Source organism: Zootoca vivipara, chromosome 2, assembly GCF_963506605.1.
Source record: "Zootoca vivipara chromosome 2, rZooViv1.1, whole genome shotgun sequence".
Classification (NCBI taxonomy): Eukaryota; Metazoa; Chordata; class Lepidosauria; order Squamata; family Lacertidae; genus Zootoca; species Zootoca vivipara.
This window is the reverse complement of record NC_083277.1, coordinates 6,255,521-6,278,229: the sequence shown is the minus strand read 5'-3', so window position 1 is coordinate 6,278,229 and position 22,709 is coordinate 6,255,521. Positions and strand designations below refer to the sequence as shown.

Below are 22,709 nucleotides of genomic sequence, written 5' to 3'. Positions count from 1 at the left end.
TTTTAAATCTGTTTCCCGCTGGCTAAAATATCCCATAATTCTCCCGATTTATAAGGAAGCAGCTCCTGCCGGCCAGTGAGGCTCCTCAGCTGCGTTGCTGGCCAATAGGAGTCTGAGAACGCCTGGGGGGCGGAGCTTGCATGCCTTGTGCTGAGAAATTCGGGCTGCGTTGCCTGGGGACGCGCCTTTCCTTCAGCGGTTCCCAGCGGTGTGGTTTCCTTGCTGCTGTGTCCCTTTGCCGGGTCGCTGCGCTGTGGGAACCACCACTTGAGGCTTCGTTTGGCTGTTGGCTGGGCTTTCTGCTTTTGGCCTTTGGCTCGGAGGGGCTCGGAAAGTACCTCTGTAGGGAAAATAAGGTATGTCTGAAGCAGGGCTTTGCCTGGGCCTGGGCCTTTGCCTCCCCCCCCCACATGGCCCGATTGGCTGGGGGTGGGGGGGAACGCTTGGGATTCTCTTTTAGAAGTGGATCCCTTTTTTAAAAAAGGGCCCAATTTTGCCCCTGCAGCGGTGTGGGTCGCATTTGGGGCAGCCCCGCTTTCCACGGCCTTCCCACCCTTGGAAGGGCAGATCTTTCTCCTCCTCTCCTCCCAGCAGGCCAACCTGGGCAGGTGAGTGACCTTCCTTGGTCTCCCCATAGGGCTTGGAGTCAAGGCAAACCCTTAAGCATTGTAAAAAAATTCCTTCAGTAGCACCTTAAAGACTAAGTTTTTATTTTGGTATGAGCTTTCGTGTGCATGCACACTTCATGCACACGAAAGCTCATACCAAAATAAAAACTTAGTTGGTCTTTAAGGTGCTACTGAAGGAATTTTTTTTATTTTGTTTCGACTCAGACCAACACGGCTACCTACCTGTAACCTTAAGCATTGGAAAGCCTTCTGCAGGTGCTCACCCTGGAACTTGTAATAATTTTTATCTGGCCTGATTATACTACAATTTATTAAATTTATATACCTCCCTTTACCCACAGGCCTCAGGGCGGTTCACAGGATAAAATTACAATATACAAGCTCAAAGTATATAATCAAAACAGAAACAAAATCAACCCAATAACACCCACACCCCCAAAGACACACACATTTAAAAACATTTGTGTTTCAGTTAAATACAGCGGTGTGGTTTCCTTGCTGCTGTGTCCCTTTGCCGGATTGCTGCACTGTGGGAACCACCGCTTCGTTTGGCTGTTGGCTGGGCTTTCTGCCTTTGGCCTTTGGCTTGGAGGGACTTGGAAAGTACCTGTGCTCGGGGAATCGGGATAGATACTAACATTGACGGCCCATCCTTGCCAGGGAAAATAAGGTATGTCTGGAGCAGGGCTATGCCTGGGTCTTTGCCTCCCCCCCCCCGACACATGGCCCGATTGGCTGGTGGTGGTGGGGGTAACGCTTCGGGATTATATTTTAGAAATGGATCCCCCCCTTTTTTAAAGGGCCCAATTTCGCCCCTGCAGCGGCGTGGGCCGCATTTGGGGCAGCGCTGCTTTCCACGGCCCGTCCCCATCTCCTGGGGAGGGTGGCGGGAGGCCTTTCCGCCCTCCAGCAGCGGCCTGGAGGTAGGCTTGCTACAGGAGAACAATCTCTTTGCAAATTGCACGTGTGGCTACTCTGAATGTGTTGCTTTTTGTCTTTTTCAAACCAGGAAAGAGATGGATAGAGGTGGAGAAGACATTCCTTCGAAAAAAGAAAAGACGATGTGCAAGTATCTTGAGAGATGGGACAGCGAATTTAGCTTCTTGAAGAAAAGCAGACTGGGCCACCATTACGCATTCTGCACAATTTGCAGTTGCGATTTTAGTGTCTCCCACGGGGGAAGGAACGATGTCACTCAGCATACAAAAGCAGCCAAACACAAGCGCGGGGTAGAGGCACAGAAACATGCCCCGACGATGTCCACATGTGTGACTAGGAATACCGAAGAGGCTGACCAGGTCATAAATGCAGAGGTTAAAATGGCCATGCTGTGTGCCAAAAACAACGTTCCTTTCACCTTCTGCGACGACTACAACAAGTGTGTAGCTGAGATGTTCCCGGACTCTGCCATTGCACGAAAATATTCTGCGGGGAGAACCAAAACTGCGCAAATCATAAAAGGTAAGTTGATTCAAATTAAGAAAACAATGGTACCTCGGGTTAAGAACTGAGGTACCACTGTAATATTGTCGGCTTATTGTTAGCTAACGTTACTATGCTCTTACTCAACAGGTGTCATAGCAGCAGCACTAGATGACGAGTTGCCCAAAGCATGCCAATCTCAGCCCTTTTCATTGATGTGTGACGAATCGAACAACAGAAAAGCAGGCAAAGAATTCGTCACCATGGCTAGACTCTACGATGAGGCCAACCTGCAGGTTGCTACCAGATTTTTGGAGATGCCCATATGCAACGTTGGAAATGCAGAAAATCTTTATGAAAAGCTGAATGAAGCATTAAGGTAGGGAAGCCGCACTGTGTTGTTGACGTTTGCAGTACTTTGCTCTTAAGTATAACCTTACATTTTGTCTGACATTTTGTTGCATTTTTTTTCTTTTTTTCCTATAGAAAAAGAGGCATTCCATGGGAGAACGTGATAGCCTTTAACTCTGATAATGTGAGTGTCATGAAAGGCAAACACGACTCTGTTATCAGCAGACTGAAGACGAGTCAGCCCCACATTCAGGATCTTGGCTGCATCTGCCACCTAGTACAGCTGGCCACTGGTTGTGCCATCAGAGCAGCACAGGTACCTGTTGAAGACATCCTGGTCAGAATATACACCCACTTTGATAAAAGGTGATTTCATGTACATTATTATTGGATAGGCCTTGCAAACATATCCAGCCACTAACAAAACTATTTTCTGTATTACAGTGCAAAAAGATGTGAAATCTCCAAGGATTTTGTAGATTTTACTGATTCATACCACCTGGAGCTGCTCAGGGACTGCAGCACCCGATGGCTGAGTCTGTTAACCTGCATCCAGAGAGTGTTGAACCAATGGGATGCACTAAAGGTAAGGATGGTAAGTGCAGCAGATATATACACGCTTTACTGTGCTTTGTTTTCATTTTAATTATGTTCTGCAGGCCTACTTTGACAGCCTTGAGGAAGTGGAGAAGTGTGCCAAACTACGTGATCTAGCTGGCCATCTGGGTGATCCGGTCATGAAGATCTACTTCTTTTTCCTGGCTGCTGCCCTTAAGCCTTTTTCTGAATTTAATATTGCCTTCCAGGTGGGTACCAATGACATTGTATGTACCGTATGTGTGAATAATAGTTATAAATAAATAGGTAAAGGTAAAGGGACCCCTGACCATTAGGTCCAGTCGTGACTGACTCTGGGGTTGCAGCGCTCATCTCACTTTACTGGCCGAGGGAGCCGGTGTACAGCCTCCGGGTCATGTGGCAAGCATGACTAAGCCGCTTCTGGTGAACCAGAGCAGCGCATGGAAACGCTTGTTTACCTTCCCACTGTAGCGGTTCCTATTTATCTACTTGCACTTTGATGTGCTTTCAAACGGCTAGGTTGGCAGGAGCTGGGACCAAGCAACGGGAGCACATCCCATCGCAGGGATTCAAACCGCCGACCTTCTGATTGGCAAGCCCTAGGCTCTGTGGTTTAACCCACAGTGCCACCCGCGTCCCTTATAAATAAATAGGATTGTGCTAATTGTAGCATTCCGAATTCTCTGTTTTTTTATATTTTCTGCAGTCCAAGGAAGTGCAAATTCACAGGCTTGAAGAGGAGATGTGCAGGCTGATCAAGAAGATCCTGGGCTTCCTCATACCAGCCAGGGCCATCGTGGGTGTACCTCTCAGGGAGGTGAAGTATGGAGAAGGACATCAGTTGCCTGATGAAGACCTCTTTATTGGAGCAAACACAAAGGCGTTCATGAGAAGCACAGAGCTTCCTATGACCGCCGAGAAGAAAATCTTCCAGTGAGTATATTACCCAGCAGTTATGTAATCATGATATCATCTCAGTATGAGAGTATAGGCTGTGTGCCTAAAATGTTGCCACTAATCAGTTTTTTCACTCTTATGCTGTTGCAGAACTGTGAGAAGATTCTACGAAGCAGCGCTTCAGAAGATGTTCTCCTCCTTTCCCCTCGACAATCCACTCCCGAGGGACTTGAAAGTGCTGGACCCTGCTGCTCGCATTGATGTTACTCCAGGGGCAGGTAGATGTTAGGGACAGTTTCCCCATTGATAGAATGATTGAGTTAGTGCATAGTTTAGATGAGCAGTGTTCAGTCAAACACTTGTTTTATTTTACAGTAGAAAGTCTAGTGGCCCTGCTCCCTCAGTTGAGCTTGAACGAAGATAGGCTGAGAGAGGAACTCCTTGACTACCAGCTGACAGATACCAAGCAACTCCCCCAAGAAGAAAAAATTGACAGATTCTGGGGCCTGCTAGGGAAGGATGTGAGGTTCAGGGAGCTGCCAAGATTAATGAAGGCGTTACTCTGTATTCCCCACAGCAATGCCAGTTCTGAAAGGGTGTTTAGTATGGTGAGAGAGATAGTTGCAGAGAAGAGGATGGCATTATTAGACAACAGCACTGTTTCTGCTTTGCTTGCCTGTAAAATCAACTACTCTGGCCCAGCCTACAAATACACTCCTTCCAAAAGAGTGTTAAAGGCTGCAAAGCCTGCAACACATTTGTATAATCAGTCCTTAATAGATGCCAGAGAAGAGCCAAAAGACTGAACCTAATCAATCCCCCATGAAGAATTGAATATTTTTTATTGAAGATTTTCAATGTCTCTCTCATATTTTGAGAGAGCTCGGGTTGTGGAAGGGTTAACAAGACATCCCTTGGTTTGTTGGGCGGGTCAGACTAGTTGGCCACAAGTGTGATTGGGGGTTTGCTGCTGTTGGGGAAATTGGTATGTTGCAAGTTATTTGACTGACAGCCATAGCCTTTTATATTCATAGCAAGCAGCTTGCAGTTTCACCTTTGCTGCTTGCAATGGATCTCCCTCCCGCCCTCCCTATTTTTAGGGGTTCTTTGCGCTTGACATTGCTATGCCTGTCATGGGGTCGTAATTAGTAGTATTAGTATCATCATCGTAGAATCATACTATTGTAGAGTTAGAAGGGACAGGGGGGCAAGGCATGGGGAGCTCAGCAGAGCTCAGTTGACAGCACCAATCATACAATTGGAAGGAACCCCAGAGGTCCTCTAATCCAGCCCCCTGCAATGCAGGAATCTCTGCTAAAGCATCCAGCCTCTGCTTGGCGATCTCCAAGGAAGGAGAGCCCACCTCCTCCTGAGGGAGACAGTTCCACTGTTGAACATCTCTTACTGTCAGAATTTTTTCCGTATGTCTGGTTGGAATTTTCTTTCTTGTAACTTGAAGCCATTGGCTTGAGTCCTACCTTTCAGAGCAGGAGAAAACTTGCTCCCTCTCCCATGTGACAGTTCTTCGAATATTTGAAGACAGCTATCCTGTCTCCTCTCAGTTCTCCAGGCTAAACATACCCAGCTCCCTCAACCATTCCTCATAAGGCTTCATTTCTAGACCCTTGATCATCTTGGTGGCTCTCCTCTGCACACCTTCCAGTTTTACTATATCCTTCTAATGTTGTGGCACCTAGAACTACTATTATATTTATTTATATCCCACCTTTTCCCCAGTCTACATACAAATTATAATGAAAAATTAGTTAATAATATTTCTAACAAACGAGAAAAAAATAGGATAAGCTGAAGGAAAAAGGGATTGACAATGGAAACCAGGGAAGGATGATGGGAAGTCAAGGGATTTTACCTTTACCTTTTACCTCCACCAGGGCTCCTCTTATCTTCAGAAATCCCCTTGTTTACATCTCTTCTGTCTCCTCCCCAGGCAACACAATGGCATCGAAGGCACCTCCAGGATCCTCCCTCCTTTGGGGTAGAGCAGAAAGAACAGCTGTGCAGCCATCTCAGGTAAGTTAGGGACCACCTGGGAGAGATGCTAGGGGTAGGCCTGGACACCTCCGTTCTGTCTCACTATGCTGCGGGAGGGGGGGGGGGGGACTGAATAACATTCCCCTTTCTTCTTGATGCCCAAAGATATGAAGATGATCAAGAGAGAAGTCTGTGGAAATGACTTTTCTTGCGAGTCTTGAATCTAGTAAAAAGGGAAAAAAAATAGTAAGGCGAAAGCAAAGCTGATTTGTTTAATTTGTATGCCGCCTTTGTATGTTGAGAAATCTTTAAGCCGTTTACATAGCAGATACCAATGGGTGGTTTTCAAATATCTCATTCCGTCAGCTCAGCGATTACTGCTAGTGTGGCAGGATTCCACCCTGCTCATGTGCTGCCCACTCCCCATATGTGCTCCAGAGGGTTGGGAGACATATTTTTTTGTGGGGGAGCAAGATTGGGGGGGGGGGATTGCATTGCACCAATAGAAATCCCTGCGCTGATGGAATGAGCTCGCCTTTTAAGCAACTCAATATAACAATGCATCGTTCGAAACAATGCACAGAAAAATTACCAAAAAACCCCCACATCATTTTGTTTATGTTTCCTATTCTACTGGGGAAAACAAATAAAATACATACCTCAAACAAAATCATATCTCAAAGGAAAAATACATCAAGCTGGAATACAACAGAATTGCAAAACTCAATAACACAAACAGGTCTTTTTTTAAAACCATAAATATTATAAATGAATTTAAAAAACCACAACTTAGTAGCTTAACTGCCCCTCATTTCAAACGGGGAGCAGTGGTGTATGTAGGGAAGCTTATTTCTGAGTACAGAATATGTGCTTCTTTCAGTGTCGGGTATCCTTTGAGGAGGTGGTCTTGTCTTTCACGAAAGGGGAGTGGGATCTCCTGGATCTGGGCCAAAGAGCTCTCTACAAGGAGGTCATGCTGGAGAATTACAAGGCTTTGATCTCTTTGGGTAAGGACAATCGTTCCTTGGTGGACTGACGCTCAAGGGGTATAGATTCCTATTCTTGGAATTAGTCACTGTACTGCAGAGACGCCAGTTTGGAAACAGATGGCAAGGCTGGGGGCCCACAATGCGTCTCCTGGGCCATAATTTCTCGGACCTGACTAATGCCATATTGAAAACTGGCAAAACACAGTTTGTTGAGATGTGAAGCTTATGGGGTTTCACTTTTCCCTGACATGAACACAACATCCATTTTTCTCTGTTGGAAATATGAAGGCATGGGAAAACGGGGGACAGTTATCTCCCCAATTTTTCCTTTCTCCCCCAATTTTCTGGAAACAAATTCAGAAAACAAAACCTTGGAATTTCCCCCGTTTTTCTGTCTTTCCCCCCGGGCCTTCATAGCTCTACTCCTTGTTCCCTCAGACAACAGATGGGTGTGTGTGATTATTTGACCAGAGACTAGACTAGATCTGATAGGCCTTTTCTGTGATTCTACAGGGTGGTTCTTAGGTTCTCATGGGGAGGAGAAATGACCCTCAGGTTGAGGTGTCCCATACGCAGAAATATCCCCAAATGAAAACCAAGTATCAGATGAATTCCACTGAGTTCAGATTTCCCCCTCCTATTTGTTGGCAGCATCTACAAGAACCTGCCTTTCCCTGCTTTGGGAGGACATAGGAATGGGTGGGGGCTTGGAATGCCAATGTATTTTCTACCCAAAAACATGTCTGTCAGTTTCCTTGAAAGGATTTCCCAAACCAGACCTCATCTCCCGGCTGGAAAGAGGAGAGGATCCATTTCTCTGGGACTCCAAGGAAGAGGAGATGTCGGCAGCAGGTACTTTCTTGGGAGTCTTGCGGGGCCATTTCATTCCCTGGAAACTGAGGAGGGGATTCCTTCGTGAATTTTTCAGCTTCTGCTTAATCTCACAGAAGACTGACTGAATCATCCGGCTGCAGGTTCTTCCTCTTAGATACACCTTGAGGCTTCACCTCAAGTGGCTGGGGAGACGCAGCTGGATGGGCGGGCTACAAATGATAAATTATTATTATTATTATTATTATTCACCATCTTAACTCATCTCCTTTCTCTGTCTGTCTCTGAGGTTTCTTTAAGTCAGCTTATTTATTAAGTCTATAATTTTTATGGACAGTATTGAATGAAATACTTGCACTAGAATGAGTCTTCCTCCCCAGGGAGGCTCGCCTGGCGCCTTCATTGCCTATTTAGGTGCCAGGCAAAAACATTCCTCTTCTCCTTTCTTTATAAGAAAGGAGATTCTAGCTAAACACCAGGAAGAACTTTCTGACAGTAAGAGCTATTCGACAGTGGAACAGTCTCCCTCAGAAGGTGGTGGACTCTCCTTCCTTGGAGGTTTTTAAGCTGAGATTGGAGAGCCACCTGCCATGGGTGTTCTTCCTGATGTTTCGTCGGAATCTCCTTTCTTGTAACTTGAAGCCAAACGTTTCAAGGTTTCCAGTAGCAATGTATTTTAGCCATCAAAGGCCTGGATGAACAGAAAGGTTTTTAAACTCCTCCTCCTTCAAGCCAATAAAGAGGACAACAGATGCACCTCACCAGGGAGGGCATTTCACAAATGGGTGACCACCACCAATAAGGCCCTGCCATGGGACAGCACCATCCGGGCAGCAGCCAGTGCCAGCAACATTACCAAGGCCTCTCCTGCCAACCACAGGGTCCAAGGTAGCTGATATTGGGGGAAGCCCTCTTTTAGGTGCTTTCATCTGGCCTGATACCCCCTTTGCTCTGGAACTTGGCTTCTGCCTCTTTTGGAACACCCACCTGCCCCCGAGCGCCTTGGGAGTGTCAGCCAACTTCTCTGGAGTCCCACCTCCTGACTGCTGAGAGCTTGCCTAAAGTCAGGACAAATCAGCTCATTGGCAGAAAGGCTGCAATATGAAAGCTCACCCCAATAGCTGCCCTTCCTAGACTACAATTGCAGATCAAATGCTCATCCAGCTGTGTGTAACCTGGTGTACAGAACTGCAGAACAAACCTTTGTAGTGACTGTTTTGGTAGCTGATCATTACACAATTGATTTACCATCCAAGTAACAGCAACCACAGAAGTGTGAGCTTTCCCCAAGATGGTTTTTCTTGTCTTCTACCCCATTATGTTAAAATTATGGAAATTGATATGCAGAAATCAAGTGGGAAATGGACCTGAAATGAATGTGTGGTGTTCTCTGAAATACTAGCATACGCCAAAGGTAACATAGGTCTCAGCGCAGTGTGTAAAGAGGAAAAGGGAAGAATATTGGAGATGTTGACCAAATATAAGCTGCTAGGTCTTAGTTTTTGCCTTGAACCCCTAATGAAATTTTATTTTATTTTCCCCAGCAGGTGAAGGGGAAGAATATGAAATTTATAAGGAGCCATCTCTGCTGTCTTTGGAAAGAGTCGAGCAGGAAGCGGGGAAAGAGGTGTTTGCAAAGCGAAGGAGACCTAAAATGCTGGATGGAAACAACTCCAGGGATGAGAGGACTGAATCCTCTGCTTCTCCGGGCGAGGAAATCCTGAGCTTGCATGTCTTTCACAAGGGAAAGAGAAGGAAAAGGTATTCATTGGGTGGGAAGACTTTGACAGAGGAACCGGGCTTGAGTCACCAACACACTGCCCACCCAGAGGAGAAACCGTACAAATGCCTGGAGTGCGGAAAGAGTGAGGCCACAACGTGAAAGAGTGCAGAAAGAGTGAAGCCACAACGTGAGGCTTATTGCTCATCAGAGAACCCACACAGGGGAGAAGCAGTACGAATGTCTACAGTGCGAGAAAAGCTTCACTTACAGGGGGAGCCTTATTTTCCATCAGAGAAGCCACTCCCCGGAGAAGCCAAAGGGGTGCCTGCAGCCTGGGAAGAACCTCAAGGAGAGTTCAAGCGGTTCTTCACATCAAAGAGGCCACACAGGAAAACTCTGGATATACGGTCCCTTGCTTACAAACCCAGCGCCGGAACCCTGTTCATCTGGCCTGGAGACCGATATTAATGGGAAATTCTTTGTTTTATTTAAAAGATGAGCAGTTGGACTCTTGGGCAAATGCTATTCAATCCCATCACTTTGTTTCCTTTTGCATTTGTGAGCTACAAAATTTGCCTCTTGCCGTCATCCTGTTTTGTTAACGTCAAATGTTTGGGGCAAGGCTGTGGCTCGGCAGTATATTCTAGTAGGTCAAGTTGCACCTTGAACCTCTTGGGTGGTGCTAAGGCCATCTTCAACCGTACATTTTGAAGCACTTCGAACAGCCATGGTTTCCCGCAAAGAATTCTGGGAGCTACAGTTTGTCATGGATGCGGTGAAGAAGAAGAAGAAGAATCTACCCATCCAACTGAGTTTTCACAGCCTCTCTGTGGATTTTAAAAGGATTTTAAAAGTTTAATTTTAAAAGGACAATTAAAAAATCTAATATTAAAAACTTTCCGATACAGGGCTGCCTTCAGATATCTTCTAAACATCAGATAGTTATTTATTTCCTTAACATCCGATGGGAGGGCGTACCACAGGGAGGGTGCCACTACCAAGAAGGCCCTCTGCCTGGTTCCCTGTAACCTCACTTCTCACAGGGAGGGAACTGCCAGAAGACCCTTGGAGTTGGACCTCAGTGTCCGGGCTGAATGGTGGGAATGGAGACGCTCCTTCAGGGATACTGGGCCGAGGCCGTTTAGGGCTTTAAAGGCTAGCACCAACACTTTGAATTGTGCTCAGAAACATACTGGGAGCTAATATAGGTATTTTAAGACCAGTGTTATATGGTCTCAGCGGTTGCTCCCAATCACCAGGCTAGCTGCCACACTCTGGATTAGTTGTAGTTTCCGAGTTACCTTCAAAGGTAGCCCCACGTAGAGCATTGTTAGGAGATGCCCCTATTCCCCTAGTAGAGCTACGTTTCCCAGAGTGGCTTAAAAGGCTATCCCTCCTGCTAGGGAACTCTAGAATTTGTAGCTCTGTGATACTCCCACAATTCTTTGGAGGAAGCCATGACTGTTTTAAAGTGGTATCACAGTGATTTAAATGCAGTGGCTTTAGTATTGCTCGGGGAAGGCTGGTATGTTGAAGGGAGCTGAAAGCAGTTTCCCACCCCCAATGGAACAACTGGGAATTTTTTGGAAAGCTCTGCAGATGGGGCGGAGGTTTGGTTTTTATGTCAGTGTTTGTGATTAATGTAAGACAATCCATTGCGTTGGAGAGATTATTTCTGTGCATCCTATAAGCTCCATGCTTTCAATCTCTTTCTGGATTTTGCATCATTTTAGAGCTTGAATTTTACACAATTGCATTTGTTTAAATAAAAGTAGAACTTGCTTTTCAGGACACCCCCCCCCCTTCATTAGAAATCACTGCTTTCGAAATCCTGGGTTTGCGCTTTGTCCATGTTCTGGAGCCACTTTTGTTCCATTTATTTAAGCACCTGGACTTTTGTAAAGCTTTTTGAGGAACTTCCATCATGTAGCATCTGGTTTTTTTTTAATTAACAAATTGCTCCTCGTTTGAAAGGGGAAATGAATAATATTTTTAAAGTTTCCTCCCTGCCCATAACTGGATGGTCACAGGGAGGGCAGATTACAACCATATAATGCACATTCAGTGCTTTTTTTTCTTGGACTCAATAAAATCACTATTTAATAGTTTGAATTGGGAAAAATAAATACAGTGGTACCTCTGGTTAAGAACTTAATTCGTTCCGGAGGTCCGTTCTTAACCTGAAACTGTTCTTAACATGAGGTACTATTTCTGGGTTAGCGGAGTCTGTAACCTGAAGCGTTTGTAACCCGAGGCACCACTGTACTGTACAGTAAATGCACAAAAGTACAAAGATTCACAAAATGGTTTAGGTGTATGCGTACCCCTGCGTCCCACCCAGAAAAAAAGCACTGTAGGCATTTATAAAACAGGTCAAAACTGTTCCAGGCATAACACAACAGGATGAATTCAACAAACAATGTGGGTCCCACAAAGAGAATGCCTTCGCTGTCAAGGACCAGGAGGAAGAGATGCATCTTCTGCTGCAGCAGCAGCAGCCAGTGAAAGGGTGCAGACAGGGTGGCTTTGCTCCCTCCCCCCAAAAAACACTTAAGTGCTACTCTGGGTTCCTCAGAAGATGGGTGGCAAGGCATGGGGACCTCGGCAGGCGGCATCAATCATAGAATCGTATCTCCTCTCAGTCTCCTCTTTTCCAGGCTAAACATACCCAGCTCCTTCAGCCATTCCCCCTAAGGCTTGGTTTTCAGACCCTTCATCTTCTTGGTTCCTCCCCTCTACACACCTTCCAGCTTCTCAACATCCTTCTTAAATTGTGGCGCCCAGAACTGGGTCTGTTTAGCCTGGAAAAGAGGAGACTAAGAGGAGATAGGATAGACCTCTTCAGATACCTGAAGGGCTGTCCCATGGAAGTTGGAGCACGCTTGCTTTCTCCTGATTGGGGGGGTAGGACCCGAACCCATGGCTTCAAGAAAGGAGATTCCAATTAAACATCAGGAAGAGATTTCTGACATAAAATGTTCGACAGTGGAGTGGACTCCCTCGGTAAGTGGTGAAGACTCCTTTCTTGGAGGTTTTTAAGCAGAGGTTGGATGGCAATCTGCCATGGATGCCTTAAGTTGAGATTCGTGCATTGCAGGGGGTTGGGCTAGATGACTTTGGGTTCCTTTCCCACTCATGATTCTATGATTTGTGCAGTACATAGTTAAACTCTGAAACTCCCGCAATTAGACCAGGCACCCCCAAACGGGCCTTCCAGATGTTTTGGCCTACATATCCCATGATCCCTAGCTAAGAGGACCAGTGGTCAGGGATGATAGGAATTATGGTCCAGAACACCTGGAGGGCTGAAGTTTGGGGATGCCTGGATTAGACACTGAGAAGTAGAGAAATTTGGGGAGGAAAAAGCTATCCAGGTACAAAATCAGATACAGTCTACCTCCCTGTCGGAAGCAAGTAAATCAGGCAATCCCCAAACTCTGCCCTCTCATGTTCTTAAACCAAGCAGAATTAAAAACCACACACACACACACACACACACACAGAGAGAGAGCTCTCTCTTCCTCACACATTCCTTTCTTCCCCCTCTCACAGACACAACCTTTTCTCACACAACGCCCCATATCTCCACCCACTGCCATTTGGGGACTGGCTCAAATCAGTGATTTGAGATCACTGGGTAGAAAATCTTAAAACTCCAGGCCAGATTTGACACCTTGCTTGCCCCCTATGGAACTGTGTGATTCTATGACTCCTTCGGGAGGAAGTGCTGGTTATAAATTAAGACAATAAAAATAAAATATTGAGCCTGCCCTTTCACAGGCTGCCCAGGAGAGAAGTGTGCAATGAACAGTTATCTGTCTACTTCTTTATTCTTTATTCCTCCCACTTATTAGTTGCCCGATAATAGATATTTTTCAAGCCAACATACAGTAATAGTGTAAAACAAAAATTAAAATGCAAGCAGGTACAACAATTCCCACAATGAAATCCAACCCAGAGTAAAAACGCACAAGGGAGCCACCCGCAACCCCCCCACCCTACAAAAGCTAAAAAGCAATAACTGAATTGCCATCAATCTCCAGACACTAAAATAAAATACGCTACATTACGGTAAAACAATATTGAATGACATTCATAGGCTTGGGGAGAACAAAAAAGAGATTCTGCCTGACACCAAATATGTTAAAGTCGGGAACAAGGAGAGGGATTTACAAACTGAGTTGTGTGGTTGACTGTCCAAGTATTTGTCAAATCTCCTCCTCTGCTATGAAGGTGTAAAAATATATTTGTGTGTGTGTTGACAGGGTCATTACAAAGTTTGGTCACCAGATGACAAAAGACTTAAGTTTTATCTGAGTGGAGTGGATGTTTCCTAGGTCTTCTCTTATTGCTGGAGAAAGACAATAAGGTTTTTGTCTTGCTTTCTGACCAGTTTCTCCTCTCGGCCTTCTATGACAAAGAGTCCCCAAGACAGTTTTTATTATTTTTATCACCAGATAGAAATTCCCCTCAGGATTTTCCCCTCCATTGATAGAGACTTCCAGGGCACAGTAATAAAATGGCTTCTGTTCTTTTTTTTTTTGTCAGGTGACAGAAATTCCTCTCAGGATTTTTCCTCTCCATAAGACAGAGCCACCAAGAGTTTCTATACTTTTTGTTACGTGACTAGGGATGCCATATTTCAAAAGGTGAAAATCCGGAAACAAAAGTTGTTGATGTTGAGCTTTTTTAGTTTTGCCCAAAATTTTGCTGAAAGAGTTTTTGTGCTATTTTTTTAAGGAAGATCGCCAAAAACGACACTGTTGCCATACATCCAGATTCTCCCAGACATTTCACCCTATACATGACAGAAATTCTCCTCAGGATTTTCACTCTCCATTTATGGGGTCTTCCATAACACAAATTAACCAAGACAGTTTTTTATTCTTGTTCTCCCATGACAGAAATTCCCTGAAGGGTATTTTTCTCTCCGTTGATGGAAACAGAGATACATCTAGCCAAACATATGCTGACTAGGATTTAGTCTGCACACGCAACACCTTCTATGTCCACCTCACATGTCAGCCACAAGCCAGCTTTTCCTGACAAAAGTTCAGCCGACAGGAAAACTATTAAGTCTTAAAGGTGATGCATTCCACCTGCTGTTTTCACCGCAAGAGGTGAATAAGTCTCCTCTTCTGTCACACGCTCTTATACCTGAAGGGTGAACAGCTCCTCTAACGACACACAGAACCACCTAGCAAAAATAGTATTTTTTAAAAGGGATATGTGGAAGACAAAGGACCAGAGATATATGAGTGACTTCCATACAACGACAGGCAGCAGTGGAACATAGCAGTGTTCATACATCACAGACGTTTGCTTGGTGGTGGCCTAACATGAAAGTATTGTTTCTTAGATTGCACAATAGGAAATATACACGCTTAAAAAACAACGTAAGATTATGAGACCTTCTTCCCTCTGCTGTACGCCTTCAAGGAATCAGGAAGTTTGTAGTGCCTGGAAAAATTGCCAGATTTTATGACTGTGCAGGCAACTCATTATAATCCATGCAACTGAGGAGGACTCTGCAATTCCAGAAGCTCTTTCTTCTGGTTTTCATGATTTCTCCCTCTGATTAGCTGTGAACTGATCTGTTGCAGAAGCTGCAGCACATATAAATTTCCCACAATGTGAATAATTCCAGGAGCCCGACAAAGCTTATTGCATGACAACCGCTCCACTGTTTTCATCGTTGCAGTGGATCATCTCCTCCTTGAATTCTTTGATGTCTAGTAAGTTCTGAGCGCTGGCCGGAGCTCTTTCAAAACTCCAAGCACTGAAATGGTTCTCTGTGTGAACCCGCTGGTGTCTTATAAGGAGCGTGCTCGAAGTGAAGTTCTTCCCGCACTCCAAGCATTTGAACGGCTTCTCCCCAGTGTGGCTTCTCTGATGTTTGTTGAGCAGTGAGCTCTCGCGAAAGCTTTTCCCGCACTGCTGGCATTTGAAGGGCTTCTCTGCCGTGTGGGTTCTCTCGTGTCTAATAAGGAGAGTGCTCCAAGTGAAGCTCTTCCCGCACTCCAGGCATTTAAAGGGTTTGTCTCCTGTGTGGGTTCTCACGTGAGAAATAAGGATGGAGTTGTGGCTGAAGCTCTTGCCGCATTCCATGCACTTGAAGGGCTTCTCCCCGGTGTGCGTCCTCTCGTGGCAGGTGAGGTGGATGTGCTGACGAAAGCTCCGGCCGCACTCCAGGCATTTGAAGGGCTTCTCTCCTGTGTGGATCCGCTTGTGGGAGGTGAGGTGGATGAGCTGGCGAAACCTCTTCCCGCACTCGGGACACTTGAACGGCTTCTGCCCTGTGTGCATCCCTTGGTGCGCGGTAAGGATCCCGCTCTGGCTGAAGCACTTCCCGCACTCGAGGCACTGATACGGCTTCTCCCCTGTGTGGGTTCTCTGATGTGAAGTCAGGCTCCTGCTCTGGCTGAAGCTCTTCCCACACACCGGACACTTGTACGGTCTCTCTCCCGTGTGGCTGACTTGGTGCCTGATGAGGTTGGTGCTGTCGCTGAATTCCTTCCCGCACTCCAGGCATTTGAACGGTTTCTCTCCCGTGTGGGTTCTCTCGTGTCGGATAAGTTCGGAGCTCCGGCTGAAGCTCTTCCCGCAAACCTGGCACCTGAAGGGCTTTTCCCCTGTGTGGGTCCTTTCGTGTCGAATGAGTTCCGCACTGTGGCCAAAGCTCTTTCCGCACAGCAGGCAGTTAAATGGCTTCTCCCCGGTGTGGATTCTTTCGTGTCTGATAAGGTGGGAGCTCTGGCTGAAGCTCTTCCCGCACTCCCGGCATTTGAACGGTTTCTCTCCGGTGTGCGTCCTTTCGTGGGAAGTAAGGTGGATCTGCTGGCGGAAACATTTTCCACACTGCTGACATTCAAAGGGCTTCTCCCCGGTGTGTGTCCTTTCGTGGGAGGTGAGGTGGATCTGCTGGCGAAAGCTTTTCCCACACTCCAAACACTTGAATGGCTTCTGCCCTGTGTGCATTCCCTGGTGTGCAGTAAGGATCCCACTCTGACTGAAGCACTTTCCACACTCCAGGCACTGATATGGTTTCTCCCCGGTGTGGCTTCTCTGATGTGAAGTAAGAATCCCAGCCTGGCTGAAACACTTTCCACACTCCAGGCATTTATAAGGCTTCTCTCCTGTGTGGCTCCTCTGATGTGAAGTAAGGTTTCTGCTCTGAGTGAAGCTTTTCCCGCACTCCAGGCATTTGAAAGGTTTCTCTCCCGTGTGGATCCTTTTATGTCGAATAAGCTCTGAGTTGCGCTTGAAGCTCTTTCCGCAGTCAAGGCATTTATATGGTTTGTCTCCTGTCTGGGTTTTCCAGCGCATTTGAAGGCCTGCTGCATCGTTAAAGCTTTCCGAATACGCCGGGGACTCGTTCCTTCTTCCTCCTTTATGTTTTCCTGGATGGGCTGGGATTTCAAAGAAGCCGCTGTTCAGACAACCAATAGTTTCGCCCCAATCCTGATCTGCCTCGTTTCCTGCCTGCATCTTTATCCCATCTTGATTCCCAAGGTTCTCGACCATAGCTGGAAATATAATGCTTTCTTCCAACGCCTGATGGGCTTCTTCATCACTTTCTCTCTTCCATACATGCCCTGCTGAAATAAAAGAGAAATGTGATGTGAGGGGAAAGAAGAAAAATCAATTACAGAATACAACAGCTGCCCCAAACTTACTACCACCTTGCCTCTCCCAGTAAACCAACAGTAACCCCTACCTAGTCAACAACTTCAGACATTTGGCCTGCCATTGCTAATAATAATAATAATAATAATAATAATAATAATTTATTATTTGTACCCCGCCCATATGGCTGGGTTCCCCCAGCCACTCTGGGCGGCTTCCAACAAAAAAATAAAATACATTAAAATGTCACACATTAAAAACTTCCCTGAACAGGGCTGCTTTCAGATGTCTTCTAAATGTCAGGTACTTATTTATCTCTTTGACATCTGATGGGAGGGAATTCCACAGGGTGGGTGCCACTACCGAGAAGGCCCTCTGCCTGGTTCCCCGTAGCTTTGCTTCTCGCCGTGAGGGAACTGCCAGTAGGCCCTCGGCTCTGGACCTCAGTGTTTGGGCAGAACGATGGGGGAGGAGACGCTCCTTCAGGTATACTATTATAGTTATTATTAACATTGATTTATTAATCACCTTCTAAGCCACCATCTCAAAGTGATTTTCACAATCAAAAACTCGGAAACAGTAATGAGTTTTTAACTGTGTAAATCACTTTGCAATGCTGGTTTAGAAGGTGATCACTGAGTTATTTGAAGTTCCACAGATCACGTTACTTCCCAGGCTGAGAGGGAAAATGGCAAAAACAGGATATTTATTGGAACGTTGCAATTTTTGCAGCTGCTGTTAAAGTTGCAAAACAACAAAGCAACAGGCGGAGCAATGGAGGACTTCTGAAACAACAATGGGATGTTGGCTCCGCCCAAGGCATGATGGAGAACAGCAACAACCAGGAAAAGGTAGACATAATATTTTACAAGGACAGGGAGAAACATCACGGGCAGAATAACTGCCACACACAGGAAGGACAAGGATATAGTTTCAATGCTTCACCTGTAGATTTATAAATCACTTAATGTGTCAATAGAAATGGAAGTTGTTAATATTGCAGTAGTTGCATAAGGGATTGTTATTTTTACAGGAGTGTGGTTGAAATTAATAAGGTTTTGGAAGGCAGAAATAAAGTAAATAATCAAACCATCAATTCTAGCACGTGGGGGGGGGGCACCTAAATTTTATAATTTGGCATCTGAATGATTGGTATTAGTAACTGTATTATAATTTGGCATTGTTATAATGAGGCTATTATTGGATTATTGTAATTAAAAACTAATAAAATTTATTTTCAGAAAACAACAACTCAGAAAAACTAAAACATTTAAAACAAGATATTATTATTAACGTATTATGGCATGCGAAACTCGTATTCTGTTTTTTAGGATAACGTTTTATTGTTTTTATCATATTTATCATATTTAGGGATCTTTAAAACACAGAGCAGTTTAGATGTGCTTTAAAACAAACAAATTTAGAATGGAGCTCTATCCAATTTTGAACGGAACTCACTGCGTCGAACCCCCTCGCCGACGTTGCCAATAGATTATGAGACGAAAGGGTACAGGGGTAAAGCAATCCCCACTCAATTCCTTACGCCTTAAAATAAACCCCTCAATTCCGGGCTTCTCAGTAAAGAGAGTCTAATTCCAGCTTTCGTGGCCTGATCTCACAAACACTCAGGGCTATTTGAATGAACAACCTATTGCCTACAGAACAGGGGCTCCCTCAACTCAGATCCCCACTGTATCAGTCTGCCATATCACCCTGGCAAACTTGTGGCACTCTAGGTTTTCACCATACTGCCCTTCCTGTGTGACTCTAGGACACAAACTATCCCTTTTTCCTTAGGTAAGTTTTGCCCTTTTCTGAGTCTCTACCTCTGTGAGTTTTAATATGCTGCTAGAATAACCAAGACGATACTCTTTGGCACAAAAAGAAGATGAATTTTATTTTCTTGAGAACATAGGGTTTTCTTTTCTTAACGATGCATACGTTTACAAGTTTAGTTACAGATATACATTAACTCTGTCAGACTTTAACTTCAAGTTAGCCTAAGCCTAACCTAAACCACCACTATCCTGACCCCACACCCTTCTTCCCTCTTGGTCACCTCTTGGTCACCAACCTTCCACTCTTTCAACTGCCAAAACGGTTATTCCCTACTTTTTAAACCTGCCACTGATACGTTGTCAGTTAAGCTGGAGGTGGATTAACTCTTTCTAATCCAGGGTGTAATAAATCTTTCATCCTGGGTCTAATCCGTTACACTCACATTCATCGACCACACTCTGGAGGGACATGCTTGCGTGGGATCGTCCGGTGGAAGCCATGAACATTTCTTCGAACACGGGGCTTTCCTCTTGGATATGCTGTGCCGTGATCTCTGTCATGTTCCTGTCATCTTTGCGGGAGTGGGTTGAGAAAAGAAAGAAAGAATGAGAATCGTAAAACTTCAGTCCTAGATACAGCAAGATAGGAAGCTCCACAGGAAGAGGAGTTGGGGCAAACTCATGATTTGTTGGGAGGCAAACAAACCATAAAACCAGGGTTCGGATATAACGCTAAGGCAGCTTAGCTCCTGACAGCAAACTACCAGCAAGGGAAAAATGAAGCACTTGCAAATTTCAGCAACTTGCATCCAGCAGTACTTCACATTACTGTTAAACCATTGGTATAATTCCTCTGTGTATTCTTGCCACCTCTTCTTGATGTCTTCTGCTTCTGTTAGGTCCTTTCCACTTTTGTCCTTTATTATGGTAATATTTGTACGAAATGTTCCTTTCATATCTCCAATTTTCTTGAACAGATCTCTGGTTTTCCCCATTCTATTGTTTTCCTCTATTTCTTTGCATTGCTCATTTAAGAAGACCCTCTTGTCTCTCCTTGCTATTTTTTGGAAATCTGCATTCAGTTTCCTGTATCTTTCCCTATCTCCCTTGCATTTTGCTTGCCTCCTCTCCTCCGCTATTTGTAAGGCCTTCTTGGTAGTGGCACCTGCCCCGTGGAACGCCCTCCCACCAGATCTCAAAGAGAACAATGACTACCAGACTTTTAGAAGACATCTGAAGGCAGCCCTGTTTAGGGGAGCTTTTAATGTTTAACTAGGGTGGGCAACTCCCAAGGGACTGCAATCTACTCAGAGAGTTGAAAAAACTGGCAGTGATCTACCCCCTTTTGGGGGGTTCGGGTCAAAGTTGTTGAGTTTCTTCAGGGAGGAGGTAAAGTGTTGAGCATTTTTTAAGGGGAGCCACAGTTGTTCAGCTTTTTGGGGGGGAGCCGGTGATCTACCAGTGATCTACCGCAGATGTCCAATGATCTACCAGTAGATCACGATCGAGTGGCTGGGGAAACTCAGCCAGATGGGCCGGGTATAAATAATAAGTTGTTGTTATTATTATTATCATCATATATTATTATTATTATTATTATTATTATTATTATTATTATAGCTTAATAATGCACTGCAGGAAGGAGGGCCTTCTTTTTCCTGTCCTGAATCTTCCAATGCTTAGCATCCTCGAACGTCCCCAAGTTCTGGCATTATGAGAGTTGGGTGGGGGGCTTTTCTCTATCCACTTTCTGCACGCCATGCAGAGCTCTCCTAACCCACCCACAGCTGCCTTTAGGGCAGTTCTCAGTCTGGCACCTGACAGCTGCTTTGACCAAGAACTCCCATCATCAGCCCCATTTGTTGTTGTTGTTGTTGTTGTTGTTGTTGTTGTTGTTGTCATTATGTGTAAATTATATGCTTAAGGTTGCACACCACCCTGGGATATTTGGCTAAAGAGAGGTATATAAATTGAATAAAGTAAGAGCTGTTCAGCAGTGGTCTCCCTCGGTAGGTGGGGGACTCGCCTTCCTTGGAGGTTTTTAAGCAGAGTTTGGATGGCCATCTGTCATGGATGCTTTATCTGATGCATTGCAGAGGGGGTTCGACTAGAGGACCCTTGGGTGCCCCTTCCAAGTCTAAGATTCTATGAAATAGCAAAAACAGGAGGCAAGAAGGAGGAAGGACCTTGTGTGCAGTGCAGTAAAAGGAGGAGCAATACTGTATCAGATACTGCTGCACAGGCAGAAGGTGGCTGGGTGTCCTTTACTAGCTTATGTTGTGAACCACCCTGAGATCTTTGGATGAAGGGCAGTATATAAATTTAATACATTAAAAATAATAAATGATACTTCCCAGGTTGCATGCCCCCCCTTTCTTTTCTGTGAAGCCTGGATTTGAGGGGGGGCATTACAGCCTCTCCTTTTTTTGCACCCGGAGCCAGACTCACCAGATCCAGCCCCAGACACTGAGGATGCAGAACCTGCAGGTGCCTTCCGACGTTCAGACGGGGCTCCAGCTTCCAGAAAAGGTGGTGGTGGGGGTTAGATGGGGGGTGAGAGGGGCGTTTGCAACCGGAAATGGATTTCTCGGGCGCCCTTCTAGGACTCCGGGCTCGCTTTCTTTAACCCTTTAGGGAAGGAGAGATATTGGAAGCTGCTTGTCAGAGCTCTCCTCCATCTAGCTCAGGATTGCCGACACGGGGTGGCAGCGGATCGCGATGGTTTCAGGGATGGGAGACTTTTTTTGCAGTCCTGCTTGGAGGGATTGAAGCTGTGGCCTTCCGTGCATAGAAAGGATGCCAGGAGGCAAGGAGGAGGAGGGACCTTGTGTGCTGTGCGGTGCAGTCAAAGGAGGATCAATATCAGATACTGCTGCACAGGCGGAAGGTGGCTGGGTGTCCTTTACTAGCTTATGTTGTGAACCACCCTGAGATCTTTGGATGAAGGCCCCAGTCATAGGAATCGTGGAGTTGGAAGGGATCCTGAGGGTCATCTAGACCAACCCCTGCAATGCCGGAATCTCAACTAAAGCATCCATGGCAAATGGGCTGGGATATAATCTCAGGGTTGTGGGTTCGAGCCCCACCTTGGGCGAAATATTCCTGCATTGCAGGGGTTGGACTAGATGGCCCTCGGGGCCCCTTCCAACTCTCCCATTCTAAGATTCTATGAGCCTCTGCTTCAAAACCTCCAAGGAAGGAGACTCCGCCATCTCCCAAGCAAGTCTGCTCCAGCCCCCTGCACTGCAGGAATCTTTCGCCCAAGCTGGGGCTCGAACCCATGAACCTGAGATTCTCTTGCCCAACTGACTGAGCTAGCACTTGGCTGTCCCACCTGCAAGATGTTGCGGTGGGAGAGTACCTGCTTTGTATTGCAGAAGGTCCCACTTCAATCCTAGAATTGCAGAGTTGGAAAAGGGTGCCTGGGGTCATCTAGTCCAACCCACTGCGAAGCAGGAATATTTCACCCAAGGTGGGGCTCGAACCCACAACCGTGCTCTACCAACTGAGCTATCCCAGTTGGTTGGGGGGGGGGGAAGAAGGGAGCAATGCTACCCTGTCTGCACCCCTTCACTGTCTGCTGCTGCAGAAGATGCATCTCTTCCTCCTGGTCCTTGACAGCGAAGGCATTCTCTTTGTAGGAACCACATCGTTTGTTGAATTCATCCTGTTCTGTTATGCCTGGAACAGTTTTGACCTGTTTTATAAATGCGTACAGTCATACCTTGGTTTAAGTACGCTTCGGTTTGAGTACTTTCAATTTTAAGTACTCCGTGGACCCATTACTTTCCATGGGAAAGTTCGCTTCATCTTAAGTACAGACTTCTGGAACCAATTGTGTACTTAAACCGAGGTACCACTGTACAGTGCTTTTTTTCTGGGTGAGATGCGG

The 22,709-nt window shown here is 45.7% G+C and overlaps 2 protein-coding genes across 4 annotated transcripts; one reads left to right on the top strand and one right to left on the bottom strand.

Annotated features, from left to right (window-relative positions):
* Nucleotides 1-186: 186 nt before the first annotated feature.
* On the top strand, nucleotides 187-11,156 carry LOC118081165 (uncharacterized). Of its 3 annotated transcripts, none has more exons than XM_060269497.1 (13): nucleotides 187-356; nucleotides 1,102-1,299; nucleotides 1,639-2,090; nucleotides 2,202-2,430; nucleotides 2,538-2,768; nucleotides 2,847-2,988; nucleotides 3,062-3,208; nucleotides 3,688-3,914; nucleotides 4,029-4,156; nucleotides 5,827-5,909; nucleotides 6,751-6,877; nucleotides 7,610-7,711; nucleotides 9,238-11,156. In XM_060269497.1, exons 3-13 carry the CDS (start codon nucleotides 1,646-1,648, stop codon nucleotides 9,570-9,572), a joined length of 2,196 nt encoding a protein of 731 aa, XP_060125480.1. In that variant the 5' UTR covers nucleotides 187-356; nucleotides 1,102-1,299; nucleotides 1,639-1,645; the 3' UTR covers nucleotides 9,573-11,156. The 3 variants fall into 3 exon arrangements, with proteins under 3 accessions (XP_060125480.1, XP_060125477.1, XP_060125482.1); XM_060269494.1 differs by having other exon boundaries at nucleotides 9,235-11,156; XM_060269499.1 differs by lacking the exons at nucleotides 5,827-5,909; nucleotides 6,751-6,877; nucleotides 7,610-7,711; nucleotides 9,238-11,156 and adding an exon at nucleotides 4,254-5,014.
* Nucleotides 11,157-13,876: 2,720 nt separating this feature from the next.
* On the bottom strand, nucleotides 13,877-21,343 carry LOC118081183 (zinc finger protein 883-like). The gene is made up of 3 exons (XM_035107483.2): nucleotides 21,266-21,343; nucleotides 19,261-19,389; nucleotides 13,877-17,011 (listed from the first exon to the last, which is right to left on the bottom strand). Exons 2-3 carry the CDS (start codon nucleotides 19,376-19,378, stop codon nucleotides 15,075-15,077), a joined length of 2,055 nt encoding a protein of 684 aa, XP_034963374.2. The 5' UTR covers nucleotides 19,379-19,389; nucleotides 21,266-21,343; the 3' UTR covers nucleotides 13,877-15,074.
* Nucleotides 21,344-22,709: the final 1,366 nt, after the last annotated feature.